This window comes from Elgaria multicarinata, chromosome 8 (genome assembly GCF_023053635.1).
Source record: "Elgaria multicarinata webbii isolate HBS135686 ecotype San Diego chromosome 8, rElgMul1.1.pri, whole genome shotgun sequence".
In the NCBI taxonomy this organism is placed as follows: Eukaryota; Metazoa; Chordata; class Lepidosauria; order Squamata; family Anguidae; genus Elgaria; species Elgaria multicarinata.
The window spans coordinates 30261378-30278872 of NC_086178.1; the positions used below are offsets into that span (position 1 = coordinate 30261378).

The following is a 17495-nucleotide window of genomic DNA, read 5'->3' on the forward strand; positions in this document are numbered from 1 at the left end:
GTGGCCAACCAGCTACCCACAGGAAGCCCACAAGTAGGACATATTCCCCAGCAACTGGTACATATAGGCTTACTGTCTGATACTGGTAGTAGCGTACGGTCATCAAGACTAGTAGCCATTGATAGCCTTTTCCTCCCAGTATTTATCCAAACCCCTTTTAACGCCATCCAAATTGGTGGCCATCACCACATCTGGTGGCAACTAATTTCCAGAGTTCAACTATGTGCTGTGTGAAGAAGCACTTCCTTTCATCTGTTCTGAATCACCCACCAATCAGCTTCTTGAGATGACCCCGGGTTCTAGTATTATGAGAAAGGGAGGAAAATGTTTCAAATTTAGTTCATGTGGACTCTGGATGTAATTGGTGGAGGGGGTGGGTGGGCTTTTTCCATCTGTATTTCTTCACTTGTGAACCACACAACTACCATTTCTCTTATTCCTGAAGTGTTAGAACATCAGCAAAACAGCCACCTCAAATTTTTAATTTGAGGTGCAGTTTTGCATTTTAAAATCACTCAAATCGTAGCACCACCATGACTACTAGAATAAAATGGAGTTTGCTTTGGCTGCCCCAAAGCCCTCATCACTGGCCTCCGGGCTTGACCATTTGCCTCCTAAATTGACTACTCTTTCCCATAGGTCCCTGTATTTGCTTAGCAAAGAGCCAGGACTCAATTTAGAGCAGGACACCTCCTGGCAAATAACATGACCCAGTCATGAACTTTGGACCTATTGTATTTGCTTCCTTACAGTACAAGCTTTATGGGATTTTGGATACCTGAGGGAAATAGTAAAGCCCAAGGATTCTTGAGGAAGCAATGGAAAGAGTTGATCCACCAGCTCCAACGACAGCTGCTAGAGGAGCTCCAGTACTGCATCGGAAGACAGGGGTCGTTTCATTCTGCCCAGTAAGGAACGCCAACGAATTCTCAACTGTCTTGGACATTGTAAAGCACGTGTCATAGATCTGGTAGCCAAGTGTTATGTTTGGTAGAATGTCATCTCTTTTGTTAATATCGTTGATGGCATGTATCATGGCTTTGACCCAGCGGTAACCTCGGAAGTTAAACCTGGAGAGGAAAAAAAAGTTGAAAGTGCTAATGCTGCACCCACCGTCATCAGTGTTGGTTTATATTGGGGGGTGTATATGTGGAAGAACCTGTGTCTCCATAAGAGGTGCCACAGGTTGGCAAGATGCAATGAACTCCCCCCAAGACAAGTAACTCTCCACCCTCGTTGCTGGACTCCTGTGGTTACTTAAAGGATACTTTTCAAATACAAATTATAACAGAGTTGGACCAAAGAGCCCTTCAAATAGAAGACTGCCTCTACACATGAGCAGTCTGATTCCATCTAATGGCCAGCTGTTTATTTCAAGGAGAATCTGTAGTGTTCTACCAAGTTTCAGGATCCAACTTAATGTGCCCTTTTGAATGGCAGGACTGGAAGAGATGGAGTCACAGGGCTTCCCTAGTCCCTCCCCCTTTACATGCAAGGTTCCAAGGTTCCTTCCTAGCTCCCAGAATGTAGCTATCTCCTATCCTGCTCCATTTGGTCATGTATTCCTCTCCCCCCCCCTTTGCCATCTCCATGTAACTGCTGCTGGTTCTAGGAGAAGGTCCATGGTTCAGTGATAGAGCCTCTGCTTTGCATGCAGAAGGTCCTAGGTTCAATCCCCAGCTTCTCCAAGTAGGGCTAGGATAGGATCCTGCCTGAAACCCTGGAGAGCTGCTGCCAGCCAGTGCTGACAATACTAGGCAACATGGATCAATGGTCTGATTCAGTATAAGGCAGCTTCCTATGTTTCCTGTGTTCCAAGTATCCTTTCCTAACATTCTGGAGTTAATTCCAGTGTTGCCATAGTATTAGGCCTTCATATACAGGCTCCATATTGCCGCCTTGTATAACGTCAGTAATGTGTATAAATAATGGGACAAGCACGATGAGATCATGTGGAGCCTCCATCATGCTGGCCACCATCTTTCATAGAGTGGGAAGGGACCTCAAAGGTCATCTAGTCCACCATTCCAATATAGAAAAATGCTTACACTGAGTGCATGGAACAACGTGGACTGAAGGCATGAAACCCTGCTCATATTCTTTGAGAATCTGGTAATTCAAACTTGCATTTGGGTTTTGGAGCCCAGTCAAACAGGGCCACAGAAAGAGGGTGATGAAATTATTGTGGGTGTAGGGGGAGAGAAGAGTTCAGAGGGACTGTCATAGGTACCCAGAGATTACACCCAGTGGAGACTGGTGTTTCCAATGTCAATGGGCAGGTAATCGGCTCCAGGTTTCAGTCAGAACTCTAAAGGAGCTAATCAATGTGCGGAAGCCACTAGCCTCCATTGATGACACCTCCCAGACAGGCAGGTGAATACAAATAATGTGCCAGGGCCTAAACAATCTTCTTAGCAGCTCTGCCAGCTGCCACAAAGTAGGAGCAAAAAAATAATAATCGTGTTGAGCCTTGCAATCAGCAAGCAGAGCTTTGCATTTGGAAATGGCAACACATAGGCCGCCTTGAGGCCCAATAATAACAATAACAATAACAACAACAACAACACATATGAGAGAAATTCCTATGTACAATTTCCAGGCCTCAACATTCATGGCGAAACGTTTTGAATAATAAACATAGTTGAGACCATCCACCTGCCAGGGAAGGTGAGAGAAAATCAAACATATGAACAGCCCTCTATGAATTATTCACCATATTGAAGCAGAACAACATAGACCCCCCCCCCTCTCTCTTTTTCTCTGGGAGTAATTGCAATATCCTGTTTAAATATCCTCATTCTTCTAATGCAGTCGTCAAAGAAATCTCCAAAGAAAACGAGAGCAAATCTACTGCTCTCCAGCAGTTTCGACACACACAACAGTCTGTAGAAAGGCCAAAAGCAAATACATATATTTTGCCCTGTTTTGCATTCAGAGCAAAGACACCACTACCCAGCATCAAATTCCAACATGTGATATTATCGCCAGCAAAATTGCTGTGTTTTATTGTTGCTTTTTAAAAAAAATCGTTTCAGTGATTGTTGTTGCTAGACACTTGGTTATTTAAACCACAGTGAATTCTTTGTGACTTGCCAGCACTCAGCACTTCTCAGGCCTGGACCAACTGAAAACAATGCCATGCATTATAAAGAGTAGTGAATGAGAGCAAGAGTGTGCACATGACACTATGACTGTAAAGTCTCAAGTGAATTGGTGGAAAGTGGCTGTTAAGTAAAGTTTGCCAGACTTAGGGAGGAAAAGGGCTAAGATGCACAATGAGTTAAAATTAGTAACATCAAGGTGCTCAATGTCATAGGTTAGCTTTAGCATCTTCTCCCATAGTTACAATGATTCTGTTGTTGCCAAGCTAGAGAGTGTCACTAGAATCATAGAATAGTAGAGTTGGAAGGGGCCTATAAGGCCATTGAGTCCAACCCACTGTTCATTGCAGGAATCCACCTTAAAGCATCCCTGACAGATGGCTGTCCAGCTGCCTCTTGAATGCCTCTAGTGTGGGAGAGCCCACGACCTCCCTAGGCAATTGGTTCTATTGCCATACTGCTCTAACAGTCAGGAAGTTTTTCCTGATGTCCAGCTGGAATCTGGCTTCCTGCAACTTAAACCCACTACCTTAAGGGAAATCACGTTTTTTCCCCCGGGGGCTGTTTTGCTTCCTGGTTCTTGGCATGACTGATATGAGCTGATTACATGGCAGGAGAGGGGCGACAAGGTGGATGATCCTGCTGTTTCCTGGGGCTCCTTTAAAGGTTTGAATCAAGGGAGCGCCTCCCTCCCTCCCTGGCATGTGTGCCAAGGAGGGGAGGGGAAGTCTTATTCTCGTAGGTTAACTTGTGCTATACTGTTTCCTTGCAGCCTCCAGGAAAGCCAGGACTTACTTCTAAGTAGATGTAAGATTGTGCTGTAAGTCAGATGGGAGGCATTTTACCCTCTTCTCCCTCGATCGTAGACATGGAAAGTCCTTCCTCGGCAAGTTCATAGCACAATGCCAGCATTACACACTGCTGATTTCACACCATTAGGGTTTATTCCAGCTTATCTTTGATCTATTTTAAAATGGAATGGTGGGGTGGGGGGACTGCGGGAGACATCCTGGCAGTTGCCAACATCATCAAAAGAACCCGCAAACATCCGTGAGTGGCCAGCCACAAGTTTGCTTTAGTTTGATAGGGAGAAGAAGCCCTGAGACAAGGGAATTTAAGGAACAGAAGCAAGAAAGTCCCAAATGTTGAGGTGCTTGGTCCAAGGTTTGCTGAAAACACCCTTGACTCTTCACTTATGGTAAGCAACTTGTAGCAGCCAACCTGTGTTTTTTTCATTGTAACCCTTTTCTTTCTTTGGGCAGCCACACTTACAAACAAAGTCAGCAGTGGGTGCTTGGGAGGGGGTGAAGTTCTCTCTAAGTTTACAGGGCAGCAAGGTAGCCCAAGCCCAAGAGAAAGCGTGGGTGGTGAAAACATGGGTTTGGCACCAGAGGAGGAGGAGGAGAGGTAGAATGCTAGGGGGCCACTTATGCATTGCCAAAAAAGAGGAAATGCACCACCCAAAAGAGAATACCAATTTGCATAACATTTGCACATGTACGTTTGTATGCATACATGATCATTTAGAAATAAATAAATATTATTTAAATAAAAGCACATTTCACCTTAGTGAAGTGGACTGACTAGGTGACAGTGTATCCCTGCTCAGTATTCTGTCCTGCTCAGCATTCTGTCCAGGGGCTAACTGTGGATGGGCTTGAAGGGGCCTTCTGCTCTCCCCTCCTTATGGTTCTTTGACTTTAAAATAGGCTTGGATCGGACAGACCTTCAAATAGAGGACTCTAGCTTTCCAAAATTGAGGACTGTCCTCTGTAAAGTGAGAAACCTGGCCACCCTAGTAGAGTTCTAGGAATGGCCACTCCCAAGAACATTTATAGACTTCCTGTTGGAAGCAAAAAAAGGGGCAAAGTCTCTGGGCAGACTCAGGATCAAGTCAACATAATGGGGACAATCGTTTGGCTTAGGGAATGAATAGGAGTCTTCCTTGGGACTTCAGCTTCTATGATTGAGTTAAGGCTGGCTGACCGAGTGTTACAAAAGCCATGCCTCCGAAAGACAATTAGATGAAGGTTCCTGGTACAAAGGGGATTGCAATAGGTGCCCACGTGGTACTTTAATCTGCTGATCTATCTTCAGGTGAGGATACTTTGAGACTGGGCCATGTGTTCTGCCAAGGCTTTAGATTGGCTAATTTAAAGGTGCCTGCCCTTGTAGGTTGCTTGATGAAGGTGCTAACTTGGTAGTCCGGAAGGTACTTGCATGTATTTGGAGTTTGCAAGCTTTGCATATTACAGGAGGGCAACTCCTCATAATCCAATTAGGGTAGAAGAAATACAAGTCATAAACTTCATTTACTATAAAGATGGTGGCCTAGTGGCATACTATCATGCAATATTAACTAGGTGAAACACTTTTGACTCTTTTTCTCCTAGCTGCCTTGAGCAGCCTATGAGAACGAAGGGCATATTACACAAAGTGCTAGGCTGATGCCAATAAAAATACAAAATGCATGTGTACAAAAACCATCATGGCTGAGCTTCTAGTAACATCAGGTAAATACGGTTAAACGCTTAGGATTCTGCCTTCCTCAGGAACACAGCTAGGATTTACACACAAACATAGGAAGAGCCATGCTGAATTAGACCAAAGGACAAACTAGCTAAATGTGGGCTAGATGGAACAACTATTAGGTGGATCCACAGTTGGCTACAGAATCGGACTCAAAGAGTACTTCTCAATGGAACCTTCTCAAACTAGGGAGAGGCAACGAGTGGGGTACCGCAGGGCTCAGTCCTGGGCCCAGTGCTCTTCAACATTTTTATTAATGATTTGGACGAGGAGTTGCAGGGAACGCTGATCAAATTTGCAGATGACACAAAATTGGGTGGGACAGCTAATACCCTGGAAGACAGAAACAAATTTCAAAGTGATCTTGATAGGCTGGAGTGCTGGGCTGAAAACAACAGGATGAAATTTAATAGGGATAAATGCCAAGTTCCACATTTAGGAAATAGAAACCAAATGCACAATTACAAGATGGGGGATACTTGGCTCAGCAATACTACAAACAAGAAGGATCTTGGAATTGTTGTAGATTGCAAGCTGAATATGAGCCAACAGTACGATATGGCTGCAAGAAAGGCAAATGCTATTTTGGGCTGCATTAATAGAAGTATAGCTTCCAAATCATGTGAGGTATTGGTTCCTCTCTATTCAGCCCTGGTTAGGCCTCATCTAGAGTATTGCGTCCAGTTCTGGGCTCCACAATTCAAGAAGGATGCAGACAAGCTGGAGCGTGTTCAGAGGAGGGCAACCAGGATGATCAGGGGTCTGGAAACAAAGCCCTATGAAGAGAGACTGAAAGAACTGGGCGTGTTTAGCCTGGAGAAAAGAAGATTGAGGGGAGACATGATAGCACTCTTCAAATACTTAAAAGGTTGTCACACAGAGGAGGGCCAGGATCTCTTCTCGATCCTCCCAGAGTGCAGGACACGGAATAACGGGCTCAAGTTAAAGGAAGCCAGATTCCAGCTGGACATCAGGAAAAACTTCCTGACTGTTAGAGCAGTACGACAATGGAATCAGTTACCTAGGGAGGTTGTGGGCTCTCCCACACTAGAGGCCTTCAAGAGGCAGCTGGACAAGCATCTGTCAGGGATGCTTTAGGGTGGATTCCTGCATTGAGCAGGGGGTTGGACTCGATGGCCTTGTAGGCCTCTTCCAACTCTGCTATTCTATGATTCTATGACTATCTAGTCCAGCATTCTGTTCACACATTAGCCAACCAACTGCCTCTGGGGAGCCCACACACAAAACCAGTGTCAAGGGTAGGCATGGTGGGGCACCTCCCAAGGCCTCACACCGCAGCAGGGGCCCACTGACTGGTGGGCTCCCATCCTTGCTAAACTGTTCTCCTATATAAATGCCAAAGGCTGGATGTCCCCAGGAAGCACAGATGGTATTTCCTGTCTTCAAGAAAGGAAACAGAACAGACCCCAAGAATTATAGACCAATTAGTTTGCTTTAAACTGTATTCCAGATACCTATTGAATAAATTCCAAGACTGGGTTGAACACAATCAAATTATATCCCCTGAGCAAGCCGTTTTAGGAAAGGTTTCTGCACCATAGACCATGCTTTATTCTGTGACATTTAATCCAGAAATCTCAGAGTGAGCTGAGTAAACACCACTACACAGCCTATGTGGACCTTTCATCCACCTTTGACTTAGTGAACAGATCTAGATTATGGAGTAAACTAGAAGCCAGGCAACAATAAAGACAAAAGACTTCTGCTTCTAATTAAACAATTCCTTACAAATACAACTATGCAGGACCTCTTAGAACCAGTTCTTATGTTCTTATTTCTAAATTTGCACCTATACATATAGATATGCAATGTTATGCAAATTTCTGTCCCCTTTGTCCTCTTTTTGGGTGATGCATAAGTTGGCCACCCTAATGTTAATTGGGAACCAGCCCAGGGTGAAGGGTTATATTTCTATTTAAATTATAGTAATGATTTCTAAATTTTCATCTATAGATATAAATGAGCATATGTACATTTATAACTTCTACCTTTTCCCCTTTGGTAGTGCTTTTCTTTTCTTTTCTTTTTTTTGGGGGGGGGTCATGTGTAAGTGGCCACCCCCAAAACCATGGTCCCAATCCATATCAGCTCACCTCACCGATATGGATTTTGGCCAACCCTGTCGGCCGAAAGGGAAAGAGACAACCAATCCAATCATAAATCTCCATCATCTTGTCTCGCTTGACCCTTAGTTGTGAGCAATAGTAAAACTTGGGGTGGGGGAGCCAGAAACCTGACACAATTACAAGAAATGCAAAGAAGAAAAATCTATGTGTAAAAGCGGTCTTGTTTTAGGAAAGCCAGATGAAATGATTCAAAGGATGTGACTTCTCTTGTTCACAGTTTGCCAGTGTTCCCACATGCAGGAACATGCTGTAGGTACAAAGTGGGGGAAACCCGCAAGGTCTATTTCTGGCCATTCAATGGAGGCTGGTGGCTCTGATGTCAGTGGAGCTGTGGATCTGCTCTGGGATTCAGCACCAAAATGGATTCAGAACATTGGATTGCTCCTTTAGAGCTCTGACTGAAACCCAGAATGGATTCACAGCCCCATCGAAATTAGAGCCACTGGCCTCCACTGAGTGGAAGAGTCATCGGTTATTACCTGCCATGTTGTATTCAAAGAGTAAATAAAGTCGCAGGGCCCCATGATTCAGTACTGATGAAAGTCTTGTTTAACCCTTCCCCACACACCATATTTTCAAATAAGTTTCCCTGTCTCCACAGAGATAAAAATTTGCCTCATGTTGCCAAATATACAGGTACGTTTGAGGCTGATTCTGACAAGGCTCAGAGGATGGCAGCAAGGGAGAGGGCCTTCTCAGTGGTGCCCCCCCCCCATTATGGAATGATCTCCCCGACAAGGCTTGCCTGGCACCAACATTGTTATCTTTTTGGCACCATGTTAAGACTTTTCTCTTCTCTCAGGCAGTTAACAACATATGCTGAATTTTTAATTGTCCCCAGAATAGTTGTTTTAAATCGATATTGTTTTTAAATCGATATTGTTTTTATGCTTTTGATGGTTTTAAATTTTTGTATATCTGTTTTTAATGTTCATTGTTTTTAACTTTTGTAAACTGCTCAGAGAGCTTTGGCTATGGGGCGGTATATAAATGTAATAAAATAAATAAATAAATAAATAAATTGTGATTTGCCACTCGCTACTACTACTATTGTTGTTTCCTTGGAACAGCCAATGAATGGTGGTTTATAGTGTTGCATAAGCCACCGCCCACCACACATACACATACACACACATACACACTCCAAGCAATAGTCAACATGCATGTCACAGATGATGGCCTTAGCTAGACCTAAGGTTTATCCTGGGATCGTCCCGGCCTGCTCCCGAAATCCCCTGTGTGTCATTTACATGGACAGGGATGACCCTGGGACGATCTCGGGATAAACCTTAGGTCTAGCTAAGGCCAATAACTTACATATTGGCAAGGAGTTTGCCATATCACAATCCAAGGCTATCTCCAGAGTCTTAAATAGCCCTAGGCTAGGCAAGGAGACTTTACACACACGCACAGGCATTCCACACACACTCCAAGAAATTTGCAATCTACATTTCAGCAATAGATTCAACAGGTATGTCACAGATAATGACTTCCATATTGGCAAGGAAATTGCCATATCACACAGTCCACAGTCTCCAGGGTGTTAAACAGCCCTAGGCAAGGAGGCATTCCACATGTACTAGAACATAAGAAGCTGCTTCTGGCCAGGTGAAACTATTTGTTTATTTACCCGAGTATTGTCTATTTCAAGTTGCTGCCACACAATGTAACAACAGCCACAAACACAGACAACTTTAAAAGAGTATAAGACAAATTTATGGGATATGGCTTTCAATGGCTACACATCATAATGGCTATGTGTTATCATCCCAAATTTGACTTCTACTGAATGTCTTCAAGCTATAGTTCTTGTATGTATAGGGTGACCATGTGAAAAGGAGGACAGGGCTCCTGTATCTTTAACAGTTGCATAGAAAAGGGAATTTCAGCAGGTGTCATTTGTATATATGGAGAACCTGGTGAAATTCCCTTTACGTCACAACAGTTAAAGCTGCAGGAGCTATACTAGAGTGACCAGATTTAAAAGAGGGCAGGGCACCTGCAGCTTTAACTGTTGTGATGAAGAGGGAATTTCACCAGGTTCCCCATATATACAAATGACACCTGCTGAAATTCCCTTTTCAATGCAACTGTTAAAGATACAGGAGCCCTGTCCTGCTTTTCATATGGTCACTCTGTGTATATAGGAAGCCTATTTCTATAGCTGATTAATACACTTCAAAGAAAGGATCCTCCAGAAATTGCCTCAGGTTGAGTTTAATTTTGGTTTCGTACTAACAAAAATTAGCAAGGGAAAAATCTTTGGATCCACTTTTTACACACACACACACAGAGAGAGAGAGAGAGAGAGAGAGAGAGTAAAACATGACATCAAAATACAAACATGTAGGCTATTAGCAATATGCATAAGATTCCAAGATCTGAACAGTTTAACATGAGGACATACATCTAAGTTCCACCTTTCTTATCAAGCCAAGATACACAGGCTTGTTGAGTTTCTGATGGTAGAAAAACTGATATGCCCACAATATCAGAGCGTATTTATAAACTTTCTACAACATTACTTAATTGCCTACTATCTTATAAATTTAGGTTCAGTCTTAACTCCTTAAAAATTTCAAACAGATTAAAACACACAAAAGGAGGCTTAAGGCACAATCCTATGCATGTTGTCAGGATCAGGCATGTTTTCCCTAGTTTGGGGGAAGAAGTTTTAGGGTGTCAGTCATACTCAGAATCTGAAGGTGGAGGAGGACCAGAAATTTCCCAGCCAATACTGGAAGCGGGGGAGGAGATTCTCCAAGACTCTTCAGGAGTTAAGGATGAATCTTCCCAGGATCTTATCTGCAAGAATGAAGACTCACATGTCTAGCCCTGCTCCCCCTGTTTTGGAAGAAGGTGTTTCAGGTAATCAATCAGAATCAGCTTCTGAAGTAGAGGAGTTGGTGCCAGACACAGGCCAGCCTGTACCAGTGGGGGAGGAAACACCAGCTGATGGTGATCTCTCTCCATAGCTTATCTCGTCAAGGGCAAATCATACACACTCAATGGGAAGCCAACATTCTTCTGAAGGAGAGCACCGACAGGCTAACTGACCCTAGGGTGCGCTGCAGGCTAAAACGGGCAGAGCAAAAGGAAGGCGAGAGAAAGTCAGCCCGTCAGAAGCCGCCTCAGAACTAGCCTCTCTGAAGTTAACACAATTTAGGAAAAGGCTTCCCATTCTCCTGGAAAGAACAATTGTCTCGCTTAGTTTGCATAATTCTTCCTTCGGGGAAGGTTCCAAGAGATTAGACCCTCTTCAGGTGGGAAGAGATGTTTATTGCTTAAATTACTTAGCAGGCCTCATCATTGTCTCCCCAGAAGGCAGAAAGTTTTTTACAAACATGACACAGACCTCTGAGAGACCATCTCCCTCCCCTTATTTCTATTTAAGTAAGTTATTACTTATAAATTTTCACCTAAATTTGCATATGCAAATTGCTACCCTCTATTTTGGTGATGCCTCAGTGGCCACCCTAGCACTAGGACTAGGAGCTGGGATTACAATATTTGGATCAAGTTATAATGCTCATGCTTGTCCATTTCACATTGAAGAGTACTGCAGGTTTTCTCCATCAGAATCCAGCACGTTTTCTTGCAGACACTGTCCAGAGCTGAAAGTATTGTCTTGTGTCTATACATCAAAGGTGCAGCAAATGTTTGGCCCTAACTTCATGTGGCCCTTGGCCTAAAGTCAAAAGCTTACCGCAAGCTATCAATTCAGGCCTGTAGCAAGAGTGATAGGCCTCTCCCATGGCAGCCCACTAGGAACGGGGGACAGGATGTGAAAAAGAGGTAGAAGAGGGTGTCAGTGAGAGGGGGAGCAGAAGAAAGAGAGCAGTGGAGGCTGGTGGCTCTGATGTCACTGGGGCTGTGAATCTGCTCTGGGTTCAGACAGAACCAGTCAGAATTCCAAAGGAGCCATCCAAGGTGTGTAGCTATCCAATGTTGCTCCTTTAGAGTTCTGACTGGTTCTGACTGAAACCCAGAGCGGATTCATTGCCTCACTGACATCAGAGCCTCCAACATGGGGGGGGGGGAGAAAGAGAGAAGTCCCACCTACTTCTGGCTAGCTGGAGAATGCTGGGAGTTGTAGTCCAACACATCTGCAGGGCACCAGGTTGGGGAAGGCTGTTCCTAGCTGTATGGGAGGCACTTTTTCATGAATGGCTCCCATGTGGCTGGGGTAATATTTCAAAGAACCCAAGCACACAAGCATGGGCCAATCATATTAGACTGGAATCTGCTCTTTCCCCCTCCCAGGTGAGCTGCTATGGGAGGGGCCCATATGATTGATCCTGCCCACCTGGTTGTTTAAACGTTACCCCAGCCATGCAAACGCCACTCGCATAAAATCACTTCTAAGGCAGCTGTGGGAACATTTTGAAAAGCTCGGGAGGAAGGACAATACATCAACCGGTAATAAACTGTGCCAGCATCAAAAGCAGGCATGGTTGGGGGTCTGCTGAAGGTCCACACCCCAGTAGGAACCCACAAGAGCCTCCCTGGAGTTGCTCTTCCTCTTTACCATTGCAATCCGCTTATTTACCTGCCTCTCACTCTGGCCCAGATAACAGTAGCAGTGAGAAGGAGGAGCCGTAGATGCCACAGCCTACGTGCTCATTGGCTGTCAAACAAGCAAGTGAGAGCAATGATAAAAAAAAGAAAAAGACGAGCAATAGCAGCTGGTAATATATGGTGACCATATGAAAAGGAGGACAGGGCTCCATTTTTTTATATCTGGTCAAGCGGGCAGGGCTTTTGTGATGAAAAAGGAATTTCACCATTTGCATGCATACAAATGACACTTGCTGAAAATCCCTTTTCTATGCAGCTGTTAAAGATACAGGAGTGTTGTCCTCCTTTTCATATGGTCACCCTAAATTCTCTGGTGAAGAGGCCTGCTGCTTGCCCCAAAATACATCAGGTATTTCTATTAAAAACTCCTTGTCCATAGAGCGGTTATTCAATTGAATTCATGAAACATATCTAGCAAGTCCCTCTGTTGTTGTTGTTTTATTGTATCATGATCTGGCTTTCATTTTGCATGCTAAATTAAAAAATTCTGCAAGTGAGGAGTAAGTCGTTTAGATGACTCGAATTGCCACAATCCCGTTGCCGCACTATGAACCTGGCCACTATGTATGATGGCCGCTTACACAAAAAGAGGACACTAATTTGCATAATATTTGCATAATATTTGCATAGGCAAATGTAAATAAACAGGTGGAAATTTATTAACAATAGCTACTACGAAAATAGAGATATACGGCATCTCAACAGAGTGGAGAAGACTGACTAGGTGACCAGTGTGCCTGCTGGGTCTGCTGTCCAGGAGCTAACTGTGGATGGCCTATGTCAGGGCCCCTCCTGCTTTCCCCTCCTTTTGGTTCCTTGGACTAGACATCTTGGACTAGACATCCAATCAATAGTCGTCTTGGACAAGACATCCAATCAAATAGAGGACACCTTCCAACAGAGGACTGTCTTCTGCCAACTCTCCAAAATAGAGAAGTGTCCTTTGTAAACTAGGGCACCTGGCCACCTACCATTGTGAGATTTTGCCCTAACTGGTTTATTCTGCCATGTTCCTGCACAGAGAAGCTGGGATTAACTCTAAAACGTTGTGTATGTCACATACATCCAGTTCAATATATGACTTATTGTTGCAACAGACAGGAGCTGGGGGACTGTAGAGACTCCACAACACACGTGTAATAATAAATGCAGCACATGGAGTAAGGTCAGAATGAGATGGTGGCAGAATGCATGGCAGGCTTCCTGCTACCTAGAAAACTAGCACCTCAGGGAAAAGGTCCAGCTTTTTTGCCTGTTGCTTTGATTTTCTATTTGCAGGGAGTTTTTTTAAAGCAGAGTGGGGATACCTGGGGCCCTACAGATGTAGTTGGGCTCCAACTCCAATTAGCTCCAGTGAGCATGGCCAATGGTCAGGGAAGATGGGAGTGGTAATCTACCAACATCTGGAAAGCCACAGCTCCCTCACCCCCTATTTTACAGGTAGGGCAACATTGAGGATGTCAGTTCCTCACCTCCAAACTGATGTGGTACAGTCCCCCACCACTACTTCATTTCACTGCACAACCACTCCTGACATTTCAAAAGAATGTTCCCCGGTTCCCCTGCAATAACAATAGTCACTATATCCTGAGAAGGCAGCTCATGGAGGCAGCGTTCATGGAGGCAGCGTTTCCACCAGCAGGATACTAAAAATGCTTCTACGGTTTGGCCACCTTGCTATGATGGAAGCAGTAGGGGCTGGTGGCTCCGATGTCAATGGGGCAGCAACTCCACTGCAGATTTCAGTCAGAACGCTAAAGAAGCTATCCAAGGTGCTGAACCTACTTTGGGGGTTGGGTTCAGCACTTTGGATAGACCCTTTAGAGTTGACTGGTTTTGACTGAAACCTGGAGTGAATTCACCACCCCACTGACATCAGAGCCACCAGCCTCCTCTGGATGGAAGCGCTTATATGATTCCTAGTTCTTGGGAGATAAGATTCCTTTTAGCTGAGTCCTTGGAGTCTGCAAAGTGCTGTCTCATCATCTACTCCATTCCACTCACTTTTTAAAAATAATACCGTCTCTCTTTTTAATGGATATTATCTTTCAGAAAATAGTTCCTCTCCCAGAGAGTTGGAGGAGGCATGAGATGATTCTTGCCCATAGTGCGGACACTCATCATGCTATCGGCTCTGTTCCGGGGTCTCTTACAGCAAGACGCCACTTCCTCTTTGCCGCTGTCCCACGTGTACAATCACTTTCTGTCTCCCTTTTGGGCTCAGTGGTGCATCCGGCTAATTTTAGACCCTGGACATGATGGTCTGAAGGAGGCCCCCTTTAGGCAGCCAGGTGTATCACTTCAGCCCAAAGCAGGCAAGCAACATTTCTCTCCTCCCGCTTAACCTCCATTTCTCCTCTCCCTTCCAACCACCATGTCCTGCTTCTACGTTTCTGATATGTTAGAGCAAAGCAAAGAAATACAGAGCTGTTTGCCAACCCTGATTGGGGAAAAACAAAAGGAAAGAAAAATGCTGACCACGTGCAGTTTTGTATTTTAAATTCACTCCAAATCATCATGACTAGAAGAATAAAATGGAGTTTGTGTCTGCTTCCCCAATGCCGAATACATTCACTTGGGAATAAACATCAAGGATAATATTATAAGGTAAAGATAATAAAATGAGCATCTGTAATCCTGCACATCCCTGGCCGGCCACCTGAGATAGATAGATGATAGATAGATAGATAGATAGATAGATAGATAGATAGATAGATAGATGAGAAAAAAGACCTATGGTGCATAGGAACATAGGAAGCTCCTTATACTGACTCATACCATTGGACCATCTAGCCCAATATTGTCCACACTGACTGGCAGCAGCACCTCTCCGGGGTTTTTCCCCAGCCCTACCTGGAGCTGCCAGGGATTGAACCTGGGACCTTCTGCATGCTCTACTGCTGAGCCAAGGCACCTACATATGCTAGGTCTGTTTGCTGCGGCCCCTATGACTTGCTTCTCTCTGCGGGGTCATTTGCTCTTCCCCTGCCCCAGGCTGTGAGGCCCTTGACGTCATCCTCAAATTCCAGCCCTAGCTGCACCTTTGGTTGGGCCCAATCTGCACCATCAGCTGGAGGGAGGGAGGGGTGAGCCAATGAAATTGTAAATAAATAACTGAATGAATAAAAGAAGCCATTTCTCTTTGCTCTTATCATTGCTCACACACTCAGAGAAGGCAGGCTGATGCAGGAAGGAATAGCAGCCTGAACCAGAACAGGGCTCCAGCATTGACCGTGGGGACCTGCTCTGAAGTAGGCCTTAGCAGGTGCCCAGTGATGCTGACCCCTGATGCTGGCCCTGGTTCACAAGTTTTCACTTTAAACCCCCGCCAAATCTGCTTGAACAGAGATGGCAGGGGGCAAAAGAAAGGAGCTTGTACACCACTGGCCATAGGTGCCTGTTTTTTACCACCTTCATCCCTCTGAAACATTATTGTCTGTCTCCAGCCTGCGCTACCAAGCAAATCTTTATACACCTTGCCCAGTTAGCAGCATATCCCATTAATAACTATGCCCCCATGCTTGCTGCAATCATTTCCAAAGCACTAAAGAAAAGGGAAAGTAGCTTACCCCTCACATTGTGGAGACATTGGTGGTGTACTAGTCGGATCTTCTTCCAATATGGTCCTGAAGTGAATCGGGAACATCCCTCCAATCACGTGCATGGCCTGCTCTGCTTCTACATAGCCACGTAAATCAAATTTCCCAAGCAACCTACATTCTTCCTCTTCCGCCTCAGCGGCTTCTTCTCCCAGGGTGGGCGCGCACTGCAGCACATGTATAAATAATCCTATAAGCACCCACAACTTTGGGCAGGCCATTTCAACTCCGAGCTGCTGGAAGGAAATAATTGCTGCTTCGAAAAAAAGCTCAGAGGCTTTTATGAGACTCTCACATGTTTATTATTCACCAGCCTATGAAGGAGCAGGTGAGGCCCCGAGGGATAGAGAAGTTGATTTTCCTTGCTGCACAGCTGTCAAGGCACAATCTCATTTGTGAGGTGCTGAAAAGGACAGGAGAGGTTCTCTTGATTTTTGAAAAGAAAAGAAATGTCCCTCTCTGCTTGCTAATTTTTTTTCATCTGCCAAATAATTCATTCAAAATGGAGCTACCCACACCATTTTATGTGATTTCAGTCTGTCATAAATGCTTGCGCTGATGCTGTTCTCCATCTGTTGTTTGGATATTTAGGCCCCTTGCCAAGAAACAGTACTAATTAATAAATAGTCAATAATAATAATAATAACAACAACAACAACAACAACAACAACAACAACCACAAGGAGAACCTGCTGCATCACACCAAGAGTACATTTAGGTTGCAATGCTATGCAGAGGCTAGATCTACAATACTGCTTTATAGCGATATTGAAGTGCACCGATAACTGTTGGGGCACAATCCACATTCCATATACTGCTTTCGTAGTGTTATTTCCTGCTTTTTATTCCACATTCGTAATGATCTGACACAAGGTGTAGATCTGGCACCACTTACCTGGGAATAAGACCCATTGAAATAATAATAATAATAATAATAATAATAATAATAATAATAATAATAATAATATATTTCTTACCCGCCTCTCCACTTGGATTGAGGCAGGGAACAACAATGAATATAACACATATTAAAAACTGATTAAAAACATACCATACATGATTAAAACATCCTAAAAACATTCTAAAATTTCACTGTATAGGCCTGCCAGAATAGATCAGTCTTTACTGCTTTTTAAAATCCTAATAGACTGTGTAGTTGACAAATCTCCTCTGGCAGGCCATTCCACAGTCTGGGAGCATCAGAAGAGAAGGTCATCTGGGTAATACCCATCAGCCTGGTTTTGGTTGACTGAAGTAGATTCTTCCCAGAGGACCTGAGTGTGTGGGGCAGATAGTACGGGAGAAGGCGATCCTGCAGGTAGCCTGGACCCAAACCATGTAGGGCTTTAAAGGTAATAACTAACAGCTTGTACTTCATCCGGAAAGTAATCGGCAGCCAGTGAAGAGATTTTAAAACTGCTGTAATGTGGTCACCCCTAGGTATACCAGTGACCAGCCTGGCTGCCATATTTTGGACTAATTGAAGTTTCTGGACTAGGCACAAAGGTAGCCCCACGTAGAGTGCATTGCAGAAGTTGAGC

General features: G+C 44.3%; 1 protein-coding gene across 1 annotated transcript in view; it reads right to left on the bottom strand.

The window, feature by feature from the left end:
• LOC134402488 (vomeronasal type-2 receptor 1-like) overlaps positions 1-16175 on the bottom strand; it is a 33795-nt gene extending 17620 nt beyond the window's left edge. The window contains exons 1-2 of the mRNA XM_063131958.1: positions 15925-16175; positions 779-1070 (exon numbers count right to left, since the gene is read on the bottom strand). Coding sequence (XP_062988028.1) covers positions 779-1070; positions 15925-16175 — 543 coding nt within the window. The remainder of the gene's footprint in view (positions 1-778; positions 1071-15924) is intronic.
• Between the last annotated feature and the right edge of the window lie 1320 nt (positions 16176-17495).